The sequence below is a fragment of the Haliotis rufescens genome, unplaced genomic scaffold, assembly GCF_023055435.1.
Source record: "Haliotis rufescens isolate VD_foot unplaced genomic scaffold, xgHalRufe1.0.p SCAF_1, whole genome shotgun sequence".
Classification (NCBI taxonomy): Eukaryota; Metazoa; Mollusca; class Gastropoda; order Lepetellida; family Haliotidae; genus Haliotis; species Haliotis rufescens.
Genome location: NW_025963779.1, coordinates 14036896 through 14051059, shown reverse-complemented (window position 1 = coordinate 14051059; position 14164 = coordinate 14036896). Strand labels below are relative to the sequence as shown.

Genomic DNA, 14164 nt, shown 5'->3' with positions numbered 1-14164 from the left:
GTTCACTAATTGCTTAAACTGAGAACCCTGGTCTGCCGTTTGTTACTAAATATAAAGAAAACAGTTAATTTGAGGAAATACGGCAAATAGAGGGTTTGCAGCTTCTCAATATTATTTTCCCAAATTGAAACTCACTTACAAATCAGAATGTTTCTTTGCAGTTGTAGGACGTGATGAGATCAGTTCTCGACGGAGACATATGACCTCCAGTGGCAGTCTTGAGGTTCCTGACCATGGGAACTCACAAAGGTCTAGGTCACCATCAAGGGAGGTAACTCATGGTGCTAGATCTCGATCACGATCGCCAGCTCCTCATCGCGTGCCAGAGGTTGTTTCAAGGTCGCTATCACCACCCGAACTTAGGTAAGTAAAATGATATATACATACATACATACATACATACATACATACATACATACATACATACATACATACATACATACATACATACATACATACATACATACATACATACATACATACATACATACATATAACTCATAATTATGATTATGAAATTTGAATATGAAAACTAAACCACTGGAAATGCCAGCAGGTGTAAATGATGCAATTTGGCATATGTTTGAATTTTAAAACAGTTAAATTGTTTTAATTGTTAAATGATTTTATTAAGAAAATATGATTGATAATAATTTCTTCTTACTTAAGGTCACAAGCTCCACATGGAGTTCGCGGAGTGCAGGCACGCTCAGCAGGAGGAACTCCACAGAGTACTCCGTCACCAAAGAAGCGGCAGTTGCCAGCAATACCACTGGAAGCCCAGATGGCCAGCAGAGACCGAGGTAGCACTCCAGCATCAGCAATGTTGTTCTGTGTGTCAGGGAAAGTGGTCAGAGAGTGGAAATTATGAAGGAAACTGTTAACTTGATGTGCTGTGTTAAATAATTACGATGTCTGGATACTTTAACATCAGACCAGTGATGAAGACATATATATCCTAATTAATTTGCTTTGCTTAATTAAAGAAATGTTGTACCTGTTTATAGTGCTGAGGATCAAAAATGCAATTCAGACAGGGATTTAATGTAAAGTTACCTGTGGTAGCACAGTTGTTAAAGCTGTATTCTGATTACAGTGACACAAGACCTGGAAGAGAGAGCGCGCATGATGAAGATGAAGATAAAGATGGGTCAGCATGGTTCTGGAAGTATACCACTGTCTGACAGTGAAGCGTACTACTCCAGAAGGGATATGGACAGGTATGGACACACAAACGGATCCATCTCTCAGATTTGCATAGGGGCCCTTGGAGGTGTAGAAAATGATATATTAATTAATAAATTGATATTAGTTGTTTATGTTCAAATGGTTGTACTAACTCCTGTATTGTTTGTTTGTGTTTAATACCACACTCAGCAATATTCCAGCTATGTGATGGCGGTCTGTAAATAATTGAGTCTGGACCAGACAATCCAGTGATTGACATCATGAGCATCGTCTAAGCTATTTGGATACAATGACATGCATGATCCTAGTCAGCTAGCATGTCCAGCTGATCCTGTTAGTTGCCTCTTTCGTCAAGCATAGTCCCCTCTTACAGCAGGCATGGGATGCTGATGACCAACTCTCCTCTCTGGGAACTAACTTCTGTAACAATACCTGGTCCTTGTGAAAAATCACAGGTTGACCTGATCTGGAATTCCAGAACCGGTTAGCTGTGTGGAGCGGAGTCCCTTTGGTGTGACTGAAACGTGTGCTCGTGGGTTTGAATTGCAGTTTACCTGATTATGTTTGTAGGTTTGTCAACACTATCCAAGTTAATGCTCTTTGATTTCATCAAAGTGGTAATTTAGCATCTAGGACCTGCATCACTTAAGGTTTTCCTCTCAGGTGACATGATATGACTGAAATACTGTCTAAAACTCACTCACTTCACACTGAAATCCGCATTTCCTGTTATTGATATGCTTGCCATGGTAGTGAGATCACATGTCAAGTAAAAGCAAACTTCTTCTCATAACAGGGTATCAATCACTACATTTTTCGTTGAATGTCATGTTTAGATTTATTGGAACAACTCAGTGATAAATTGCTGCCTGTTGTATCAGGTCCAAGTCTAGAGACAGGAAAGACCGCAGGATGGATATAGATCGGGATCGTGGAGATAGAATGAGAGACCGAGGCATGGATCGGGGATACGAAAGGGGGCGTGACCCTGAAAGAAGCCATAGAGGACGCAGAGCTAAAGGTTTGTAAAGGTCTTCCTTAAAACAGTTAAACTTTCTCTAAATAATGAAACCACTTTTGACTGCTTGGTCTAGAATCTTTTAGAAAATCCTGACTGGTAGGTTGGAAATATAAGTAGCAATTTAGATATGCTTTAAAAAAAAAAATATTTTGCAATTTGAGTAGTAATGTTGGTGAATTAGTAAGTTTTTCCCATTACATTTTAGAATTCAGCCCGGAGGTGTCCGATGACGTTGCAAGTGATGTTTCTGAGACAAGTGACATGTCTGAAGTGTCCAAGGTCAGCACCATCAGTGTGAGATCAACACAGTCAGAACGCCCACACCGGCGTCTCAGGTAAAGAATGAATCCTGTCATAATCCTCATTATTTTCTTTAAAACGGAATGGCTAAAATTTCAAACTCTATGGAGTAGTGTATCATGCTTAGAGCAGGATTAATAAAAATTATAATTCATCCAATGACAGTTACAAATAAAAAAGTGGTGCACAAATCTTATTCCCAATTAACATATTGTGGTGCATAATTGCTAAAACCCTAGATGTATGAGCAGATAAAGGCTACAGTGATGAACTGATTGCTCTATATATAATCAGTTGTACACACTTATCTTACCATATTCGACGTAATAAGTGCCCAAGGTGACATTTGCTGATATATTGGCAAGTGAACAATCCCAATTAGCACCCCTTCCTGTTGATCAATGTACACCCTTAATTGTTGGCAATTAAATTCTGGAAAAATATATCTGTTGTACAAAAACATTTCAGGCTATCAGCATAAACCACAAAATTTATCTTTCAACAGATTCAGTGTTCCACAACATGTTGACAATGCAGAATTTCTGCATTGCATTCTTATAGGATAGGTTAATCTTCAATTCCTTATGCCCTTCATCGCAGTGAGTTCACCTCAAAGATGGAGAGCAGAACCACCATGCCTAGACGACAACAGGCTGCCCGCAGCACCGCTAACGACAGTCAGAGCTATGACCGGAATGATGGCAGCATGTCGGACTCAGCTGTGTCATCATCAGTAACAGAGGGACGAAAGCGGCGGCCTAGTCTTGGCCACAAAGTGGCATCGCTTGTTGGTCTTTCACGTCGGAGTAGCAGTGCCACACAGCTTGCAGGTGGGTTGAATCTCAGGATCTGGAGTCAAACCAGCCTTTCCTTGATGCTTGAAAGTAACGTATTGCGTTAGAATGATCAGTTGTCTATAAATAAATTTCATAGTACTCAAAAGACATTACGGATCATACAATTATTTTGTATAACTATAGTCAATCTGTCATTCTGTATTCAAAAGAATCTGTCTGCCGTGACAGGTTAACTGAAGTAAAATGAAAGAATCGGGTGGTCCTAACTTCTTTTGAGTAGTATAGTAACAGAGAACAGATCACTTGATAGAATCAGAAACATACAGCAAATCACTGTATTTGTTGCAGTTGTACTTTAGCTGACCTTGCCAAACTTAGTGTATACATTTACCTAAAGAATCAAGGAAGGTACATCAATCAAACGTTGGATTTAAGCCTATTTAAACTAACACAGCATGTCCCTTACAGGAATCTCAGTTCCGGTGAGCTAAATGTGTGAGGAAGACAATGTAGCTTATAGATTTTTACCTCTGTGGCTAGAAATGATGCTGACAGACCAAAGATTATGAAGAGGTTAAACTGAGTTTCAACACCGCGGCCTGTCATGGTAAAAGGGACGCAACTCTGCATTGTAATTGGAGGCTTCTTTCACCTTCTAGCTTCCCCTTTGTCGGGACAGCCATGGAGAGCAGTCTTGTCATACTAACAGTCTTGTCATACTAACATGCTTGAGAAAGGATCATGATGCATTGAGTTTGTCATGTTTATTTCAATAGTTTCAAAATAGATTCTGTCGAGTTATTCGGTATTATAGCTAAAATGGATAGAATTATCATTAAACCGCCCGCTATCTGAAATGAGCGGGCCACTGTAACTTGATAATGCCCTCATATTGCTTGACAACGGGCTATTATCACGCCCATTGTTAGGTGACATCATAGAGATAGGGAAAGGTGACATCACGTGCAATAGTGACGTCATCTGGTTTGTTCTACAACGTTTCCATATTTGTAAAAGTGGGTCATTGAAATTCATGTTGATTGCACTAAATGTTTCAACACCGATATTGTTTATTTTTCCAGTCTTTTCAACTGCCCTCCTTCGTCGGGCAGTTAATGGAAGACCTCGGTCTTCTGTAAATGATAATGCACTGAAAAGTAGCGTTACCCTTATAATATAAGCACTGTTATTCCCCGTAGGTGGTCTGGCTCTGTTTCTTTACGAGGGGTGACTATTGGGGTTATTTCCACTGTTGAGATTGTATTGCAATAATTGCGGCGTTTAAGAGCATCTAACACCTCCTCTGGGGGTGTATGCTCACTACCCCCTAGCGGGCAATTTGGTTTTGCTTAGAGTTAAAATCAGCCCAGTTGTGTTCCTGACTGACACACTCAAAACAGTTTTTGTAGCATTTTAGAAAACTTTTCGACATGATCATCTGTAGATTTAATACAACTGGACTTTCACAGAAGAGTTGACTCTATCTAGAGTTTGCTCTTAAGTCCCTACTATCATTGACATAATTGTGACTTAATTTACCTCTTTCAGAAAAGAAGAAGAAGAGTTCCTTCCAGCGAAGTGAGGAGGTTGGTCCTGTGGATCTCCGTGGTGGAATGTCTAAACAAGCCAGTAAAGACTCCACAGATGGAAGTATTGGCAGCATTAGTAGTGACTCCTCAAGTGTGTAAGTACCTTCACACGCCTCCCCCTGCAAACAGGACACCTTCATCCAGATAGGATACATACTTGTACCATATGTTCCTGTGGTTATTCGGGGGAACAGTTGCCTTGCCTTGCCTTGCCTTGCCTTGTGTTTGTGACAGGTTCAATCCGTGGAGCAGGATGTTCACCTTTTCAGAAAAACACAACTGACATCACTATTTGATAATGATTCATAAACACAAGTCACTCAAATGATATAGTCAGAATTTTACAATGGTCTCCGCTTTTGGTTTAGATTTCTTTCAATTTCGGATTTTTTTGTCTCTTATTTAGAAAGGATGGCCTTTATGTTATTGTTATCTGATACTGATTTGATATGGCGTTTATTTGGTAATTTTGTAATCATTTCAGAAGGATTAGCAAAATATAGTTATCTGCTTGTGATCAGTGCAAATTCCTTGACATGCTTGATAAGTTTTTTCAGCTTCAGATTTGAATGTAGCAGAACTATATATACAATCTTCTGCTTTCAGACTTTGGCTACCAACCCATGCACGTCTTGGTCCTGAGGGCCAGTTTGGAGATTTTGTAGATGGTTTAGGGCCCTCACAGTTGGTTGGCAGACAGGTCCTTGGATCTCCGTGCCTTGGCGAGATTCAGCTCGGTTTGTATGACAGGAAAGGTCATCTAGAGGTTGAGGTCATCCGCGCCCGTGGATTATTATCAAAACCTGGAGCCAGAGTTCTTCCAGGTAGGGAATACTTCCAAGAATACAATTTTTGTTTTGTATAACATTTAAAGGAGGAGACGGGAAATTGGCAGTCATATCAATTCAAGTCATTTGGACACCATTTCTTTTTTTACTCAACTTAGATTTTATGAGGTATATCATTAATGATTTCACTACATTTCACATAAGGAACTAATTACAAAGTTTCTAACAACGCTGAAAATAGACACCAGATTATGGAACATAGTCCCACATTTAGTTTGTTGAAGATTTATAAATTTGGAAAGTATGAATTTCTTAGAAAATATGTTTAACATGCTTTTTCAGCGCCTTATGTGAAGGTTTATCTCATTGATGGCAAGACCTGTGTAGAAAAGCAGAAGACAACCACAGCAAGAAGAACACTGGATCCACTGTACCAGCAGCAGCTTGTCTTTACTGAGTCATACATCGGCAAAATATTACAGGTACACTTAGTAGATTTCCTAATTATATTCATGCAAAAATGATTGTTTGTTTCTTAAAAAGACCTGCGATATATGTGATATCATTATATATGGTTATATGATATGTTCGTAATTTCTAGGATAACAACTGTTCCTTTGGTTTGTAGGTAACAGTTTGGGGCGATTATGGTCGGATGGACAAGAAAGTCTTCATGGGAGTGGCTCAGATCCTTTTGTCAGATCTCGATCTTAGCAACATTGTGATTGGCTGGTACAAACTGTTTACAACCTCCTCATTGGTGGGTCATCATTCTTCCACCACTGGCCTTGCTCAGTCTTCATCGCGCGGTTCGACGTCATCTCTTGAAGCCTTTGGCCGCTCTTAGTAGTAATGGGACACAGTAGCACTAGCTTTACCTTGAAAACCAGAGTTGTCTCCTCTTGGCTTACATTTCGAGTTGGTTTTGCCGAAGTGTTTTTCACATGGTTTTGAGATGGATTTGTGTCAGGATTGCTGCAGCCTGGAACTCCACATGGATAGTGAATAAATGTTTTTTGACATGTGTTACTTCAGTGTATTTCATTAAAATTGATTTTTTCATACTTGTAGATGGATTCTGTAAAGATATCTACCATCATTGATACGAAGTGTTTTATATTTCATTTTCAGCAGACTCCGATGTAGATGTTTTAGTAGGAAATGTAGAAACGATACTACTTGAAGCTTAGAGACTGGTGTTGTCAGTGTTAACTAGGGGGAGACAACTCAACAATTTCATGTTATTCTCCAATATCATGTGTGAAGAGACAGCTTGGCTTGTATTAAAGTGTGTTAGTACAAGATATAGATTTGGCTGGATGCTTCGATACTGCAAGTTACTTCTGAATGTTTGTTCATGTGTGATATATATGTTTATGATGGTTTTGACATTCATTCAGCTCAAACTATCATGTTATTTCTACTGTTGATGTTGATGGTGAGACTACACTGCTTGTGTAAAGCATTTGACATAGATGTGATAGGGGTACAGTGAAGGGTCATAGTCATGTCACAAATGTTGTTGTTAACCCTTGGAGCCTGCCTGTGCCCGGACATACGCGTTTGTGTTAAGTGGTTATGCAAGGGCACGGGGCCATGGGAACTGACTGTGTTACCTTTTCTTCTCAAGTTTCAAATGCAATATACATGTTCAATGGAGGGTGTTGACTTTCAAAGGGAGACAATTCAGGAAGATATCAGCATCTTCTGGGTCATCATTGCGGTATTCTTCCTTGATTCCCCTTCAGTTGGAGGATTCTCAGAGGTTAATAATATGCTCAGGAATACACCTTCACGAGGAACATATACATATATTCCATCCCATTACCTCCGAAAAGCAAAGGATGATGGGATATGTGGAACCTGAGATGAATTTTGAGAAGGATCAATGTAGCGTGACGATAGCTAGGTTCACCGTTTGCTAATGATTGGATTTTTAGGTACTCTTCCTACACCAATTTGTGCTTAAGATTGTTTTATGCATGTTGTCATGGAGATACACACCAAGAGTGTTTTATGCATGTTGTCATGGAGACATATTGTCATGGAGACACGCACACTGAGGGTGTGTATGGGAGTCTGGACCATTACATGGGGAGCAAGTACACTAGACAACAAGGAACGTGTGATTGTAGGGACCTGTGGTATCAAGGTGATAGCATCATTCAAGGGTATTAGAATGGTGTATTTGAATTCAGAAGCTGCATTTTGGACAGAAATATTTGTGTGTTGCTGTGTTGACAGTCTAGTTAATTCACAATGTTGTAATAAAATGACCTACCTTCTATATTGTTGATGTTTTAATGATGTTTGCCCAAATATTTTGAACATTTAATACTTTTCACTGTTTATATGAAGTTCAGATCCAGGCATGGGATATTTAGGGATGTCTATGGTGTAGGCTGTAAGAGGTGTCTGTTTGTACAAGGAGTTAAATACATGTCAATGTTGACGTTATCAAATGATTCTTTTTTTTCGGTTTTGTTTAACTGAAAATGTCTTTTTAATACCGGTACATTAAAGTCTTTTTATTGGTCGTGCATAAAGGTCAAGTAACACGTTATCTTTGAAGCAAAGGGACTTGAAATCTGACTGACTCTCTTTTGTACTCTTTTGCACAGTTCAGTGTAGCTCTGCTACAAACAAGAATTATAATGGAATGTCCTAAATAAATAATATTTGAAATATAAAATTGAAAAAAATATCATTTGATGACACTTTTTTCGTGTTTTCACAAATTTCATAATACTGATTGATGTTTGTTAATATCTTTCTTGGATAATTCAGTTGTTTGACAGTTACGTTACAAAGATACCAGGATCTTGGTAGATGATAATGAATGTGCACTCCAGTGATAATCCTGTAAGGACAAAGTAGTGTTTAATATTAATTGACCAAATGAAAGAAATTCATTATATGCACATTACAAGAACTATTAAAAGCATGTTTCCGTACCACATACTTGGAAACACAAAAGTCAGGTGTTTGAATTACAATGAAAGTAAAACATCATCAGTTTTATGACATTTAAGGCAAACAAACCTTCATTCGTTTCGAAAATCAACAGCCTTACTGGTGACACCAGCATGAAGTTGGTTCCAGTACTGCCTATACATTCACTGTAAAAAAGCAGATCTTGTTTTTTGTCCTCACCTGCATGACTTTCTCTAGTCATTGCTGAAATTGTTTGAGTAACCATTGGAAGACATTTAAAGGATGACAGTTTTCTATGGATTTTCAAAAGCACCTTGTTTCAGTTGTTTTTCCATCCATCGCATATCAGATGTAGCTGTTCTTTGATCGGGGAGCAAGAAATAGATTTGAAACGTTATATGAAGACTGTATTCATTTTTTCATCCACTAGATTTATTTTAGATTTTCAAATGCCCAAAATATTAACCCCAGCATGAATTATTTGTCATGCTCATTACATCTGTATATGTCAAATGTAACCCTAAGTTGAAATTGCACACAAACTGGTGAATGTGTAGCTGGTACTTCTATGGAGGTTAAACTTTCTTCACTGGCATATTGGAGGCATGTCATAATGATCACCCAGAATAACAACAGAACTGAAAATAGGTGACCCAACATGGAAATTAAGAGAAAACAGATCTGGACACTGCTTCCCTTGTCAGATGATATGTGTGTAGTTACTCCTTGTACAAAGACTTCCTTAAGACAGATCCAAGACTACCCAGGTCACATTGGACCTAATAACCAATGACGACACTTTTGACAACAGTATTGCCTTGACCCTGTACCTACATGTGGCCACGTACATGATCTGTTGAACCTGTTTGCATGAAATTATTCTTCGTTGAAAGAGTCTTATACAAGTCATTTATAAGCCCAAATGGTTTTATTGTGGAGAGACTCATTTGAAATATTCTTATTTTACCTTGGAATTCATGTCAGAACCTTGGAATTCATGTCAGAACTTGTACAACGTTGAATAGTGGACTATCAACACATGCAGCAATAGACAGGACGTGTAATGAAATCAGATGAATACACATTGTTGGTGCCAAATATCCTCTGATCTCCTGTGCAGTGTTTGTTCTGGGGGTCACATTCCATGTGCATGCATTCAACTTGAATACAGTTAGGGAGCATGTCAAAATCTAAAATGTTCTTTTCCTCAAAGTTTTTTCAAATTGTATATGATATAAGAAACATGCATCTTTTCCTCCATGCAAGAGCTTGTTCCTACTCCCTGTTTAGATATTGCATGCTAATGCTGTGAATGTAACAAATTTACTTGAAACATGAAACAAGGGATGTTTGACATGTTCCCTAGGAACTCATTTATCTACTAATGCCTTATGAATGATTTCTTTAACAACATTGTTGATACTAGCCTAGATGTACCCTAGTGTTGTAGATATTTGTGAAGCTGTTGGAAGATGTAGACTTTAGCTTAAAATATGGGATCAGCATTGCAAGACCATAGCTGATCTACCCTTATATTTATTTGTATTTGGTTATCTCCCCTTGTACATTGTGAAAGAGTTACATCCCTTTAATCTTGTTCATATTTGAATCCCCAAGTGACAACTCCCTTGCAATTACGCATTGGATAGTTTCTTACCAATTATATGTGTATTTTACATGTAATCTTTCTTATTGTTTGTTTTTATACACAACACATCAAAAATTGTATATTGTTGTATGAAATGATATAATGCACAGCTTCAATTGTTATTGAAAGAGTCACTCTATTGTTTATTACATTACCCATATGTGAAAATTGCTTGCTTTTAGTCGTACATTCCACAAAGTGATAAATACTTGTTGATTATTTGAGATTATATCTACACTTAAATTACATCTTACCATTTCAGAATACTGCATGTTGCACAATTTGTTCTCGAAAATATGTTGATTGTCTTTAATGTATATTCAAATACTAAATGGTTACAAATACTTTTTGATGTAAAAATATTGGTTGGATTTTGTAGATTTTAATAATTAAAATCAGGGATTATGTATATGACTACTTATTTGTTCTAATAGTTACTGTTCTTTAAAAATAACCTGTTCTTATATCTTGGCGTAGTGATATTAACAGTTTGAAACATTGAGCATCACAGCTGGTCCTTGTTGACTGACTTTGAAAGCCTTATTCAGGCTTTTGAAATTGGACTGTTGTTACTTTGAAGCATATTACTATTGTTAATATGAATATATAGCCATATATGTGTAGGTTACCTATGCTGAAATAAGCTGAAGAGGTTCTGTATAAAACCCTTCTACTGATACTAAACCTGTCGTCTGCGAGGAAAGTGAAAGTGTTTTGGTGTTCAATGATTGTATTTTATGGTATTTTGGATTGACATAGTCATTGTTCATATGTAAAAGAAATGGCTAACAAATTGAAAAACTATATACATTTATCACAAATGGCGATGATATTTTTTTTTTTTTTTTAAACACCAGAGATTAGTGAAGATAATATGGCTTCTTAAATCAATTATGGGATACATTAATTTGTCTCAAATGGCAGTGATCCATTTTCTTTTGAACACCAGCCATCGGTTCAGATAACATGGCTTCTTAAAAGAATTATGAGAATACATAAATTTGTAAATTAAATCATAGGCCATGAATGCAAATTATATATCCAATCATCAGTCTTTAACTGGTTTGAATGACGTAGAATGAAAGGAACGTGGGTGAGAGAGATGGCGGTTTTCTTCGGGGTCACATGTGTCAACACACAAGAGAAATGACCATTTTGAAATAAAGATATTAGGTCAATATGTGTTCTCATTAAACAGTATGTTATGATGTTGTAGTCTGTGATATTTTGTTATTAATTTCCAAGTATGTTTTCAAAACGTTTATAACTTTAACTATAAATTCTTTTGTCAAATATGTTTAACAGACCCAGGCTTACCTTCAGTCTCCAGTGTTCAAAGCTGCACAGTTTATGGTTACACTATGCTGGTGTGTGACTCATCCCTCGGATACTGTTGAGGGTCTCGCAGAAACTGTTCTATATATCAAAAGTTGCACTTATAACAATAATAATGTGATAATAATAATGCGATCGTACAAAATGTATACTTTAAAAACTGTCAACATTGAGATTCGAGAGTGAAACAATGTGTTTTTGGTCGGACTATGATCCTATGCCTACATCTAAAATAAGCTTAACTTAGAAACCTAAAAAAATATACATTGAGTCAGACAAGATTAGGAAATATGGAAGTTTATATCTTGAAAGGGATGATTTCCACTGCTTCAAATGAAGTATTGAATTAAGTTCTAACCTACAGAATCTCCCAAAAGCCTTGTCCAGTAAAGTTGTTTTTCTTTAATTCTATTTTTGTGCCTGTTGTTAGTTGTTTACTATAATGTCCATTACTCAGTATTGCAATGCATGTGATATTTGTTTTATTTCTCTAGTGTGCAATATACTCTGTATAATACTAGACATGTTCTATTCCTCCAGGAATGCCTGGTCATTGTGCTACAGTGGGATGAGATGCCGTGGTCTTGCACTGATGATCATCGTTAGGGTTAACTAGATACACAGTTGTATGGGTTAACTAGCTCTAATCAATGTGTGATTGACTAATTAACAATGGTGAAGAGAATTCAACCAGTCAGCATAACTGATGCAGCTGCCACTGTGAAATTGTTCTCAACCCATTTGTTACAAACATTGTCATTGGACAGCATCCAGTTTGGATGATGTCCTTTGTATCAAGGTCACGTTCAACTGGTGATTTTTTAAATCATAGTTCATTTCATTTATTTATTCTTTGAATATATACTTTATTTATTGAAGTTAGTTTCCCGTGAGCACGAGTGACAGAGAATGGACCATTACGTGGAGAAAAGTCTGTCTGTGCATGCATGGCAGACGTCATTGTTCATATCATTCTGTACATTCTATGTACATTGCTGTCTTCATTGTGTACATTATGTTACCATGGTATGTGTCTAAACAGCTACTGAAGTATGTAGAACATTTCCCAGATCAACTCCCAATAGTTCTTCTAATGTTCAGCTGTACATAAAGCAGTCCAGTGAAGTGAAGAGAGTAGTGGCCTTGTCTGAAACACTAGTCAAGTAAAACCAGGTTTAGTGATCTCTCGAACAGTAAAACACGGTTCAGTAAAACATGGTGCAGTTCATATCCCCAACAACAAAACATGATATCCGTGACAGTATACCAACTACAATTCATTTATTTACTGAACTCCGGTTTGAATCGGTAATGACAAACATGAAAATTATTCAAACATGTTTTGAAAAATGTAATAAGCTCTAAATTGCATGTATTAATGCTTTGTGTCAACTATTAATGTCCTAGCAGTAAAATATAATCAGTACTGAATAGCAACAATGCTTAAAGAATAATCCAATTTGCAGCTTTTTAGTGTGTTGAGGGCAAGGTCCTGTTTCTCTTTAACTCATAACTCCACACTGACATGAGCGGGAACAACTCAACTTTTGACAATGTGGTTTTTATTTACTTTTCTCTTCTTGAGATGTTCCCTTTTAGATCTCTTTAGATATAGGTGATCTTCAGTGCTACTCTTCTTGTAGCTCAAGTTTGCCTCATTGTCACCAAACTAATAACAAAGGGGTATTGTAATACAACTTAGAGAGTTGAGCAGTTTTGCAAGAAAGGCTTCACAAAGTAGTTAGGCACTTTAGACAGTTTAAGGATACTTGAAAATCTGAGTGTTTTCCATTATGATGTTAACTAGGTAAACTGCAACACCTCTCATAACATGTTATGTATTCATCTGCATTCTGTGTTTCAAAAGCAGTGTTTGATATCAGTATATAAACTGTGTATATCTCACAATTCAGCTTGCTAGTGTTAAATACATTATAGATATGTGCCAGCATATATATTAGGAAACACCTTTCAAAGCTTTTAGTGTTTTCATGGAGACCCCTAGTGTTACAGGCTAGATGGTTTAGTTATGCCAACTGGGTGACTGTTCATTGATTTAGATTGACCCGGGTAGTATGTTATGAGTCTTATCCCCATGTTGTCATGTTAGAAACTACTAGGTTCATATGGTGTATTCCATGGCATGTATATTCAGTGACTCTGAGGCAAATTTGATACATGAGCCTAGAATGCATATAGCCTTTGTAGGCTAAAAACAACTCCAGATTTTTATACATTTTTTTCATTCTTTAGCAGGCAATCTCAGCTAAGAATTTTTTTCTCTCCTAGACTTTCGAGTGGCAAAATAAATCCTATTATTATGAACTGAATAAAACTTTAATATGGTTTTATATAGTGTTTGTTCTTCTGTTTTATTGAACAACCAGTGGTTTTGCTTCCATGGTTTTAAATTATATTTCGTGTTTCAATAGAAATAACAAATACCGGTGAAATTGTACACAATAACCTTCACAAAAGCTACTTTAAGCATACATGTTTTATTCTGCACAATGGGTGTAGTTGAGTTAGTTTAAACACACATTCTTGATAAAAGATCATTGGGT

General features: G+C 37.0%; 1 protein-coding gene across 10 annotated transcripts in view; it reads left to right on the top strand.

Moving 5' to 3' along the window:
• Positions 1-13949, top strand: part of LOC124148564 (regulating synaptic membrane exocytosis protein 2-like) — an 84373-nt gene extending 70424 nt beyond the window's left edge. For all 10 annotated transcript variants that reach the window (XM_046519797.2, XM_046519747.2, XM_046519738.2 and 7 more), the window contains 10 exons: positions 162-363; positions 670-803; positions 1097-1220; positions 2070-2209; positions 2415-2544; positions 3110-3339; positions 4855-4990; positions 5502-5719; positions 6026-6165; positions 6312-13949. In XM_046519797.2, coding sequence (XP_046375753.1) covers positions 162-363; positions 670-803; positions 1097-1220; positions 2070-2209; positions 2415-2544; positions 3110-3339; positions 4855-4990; positions 5502-5719; positions 6026-6165; positions 6312-6530 — 1673 coding nt within the window. In that variant the 3' untranslated portion in view covers positions 6531-13949. The remainder of the gene's footprint in view (positions 1-161; positions 364-669; positions 804-1096; positions 1221-2069; positions 2210-2414; positions 2545-3109; positions 3340-4854; positions 4991-5501; positions 5720-6025; positions 6166-6311) is intronic.
• Positions 13950-14164: the final 215 nt, after the last annotated feature.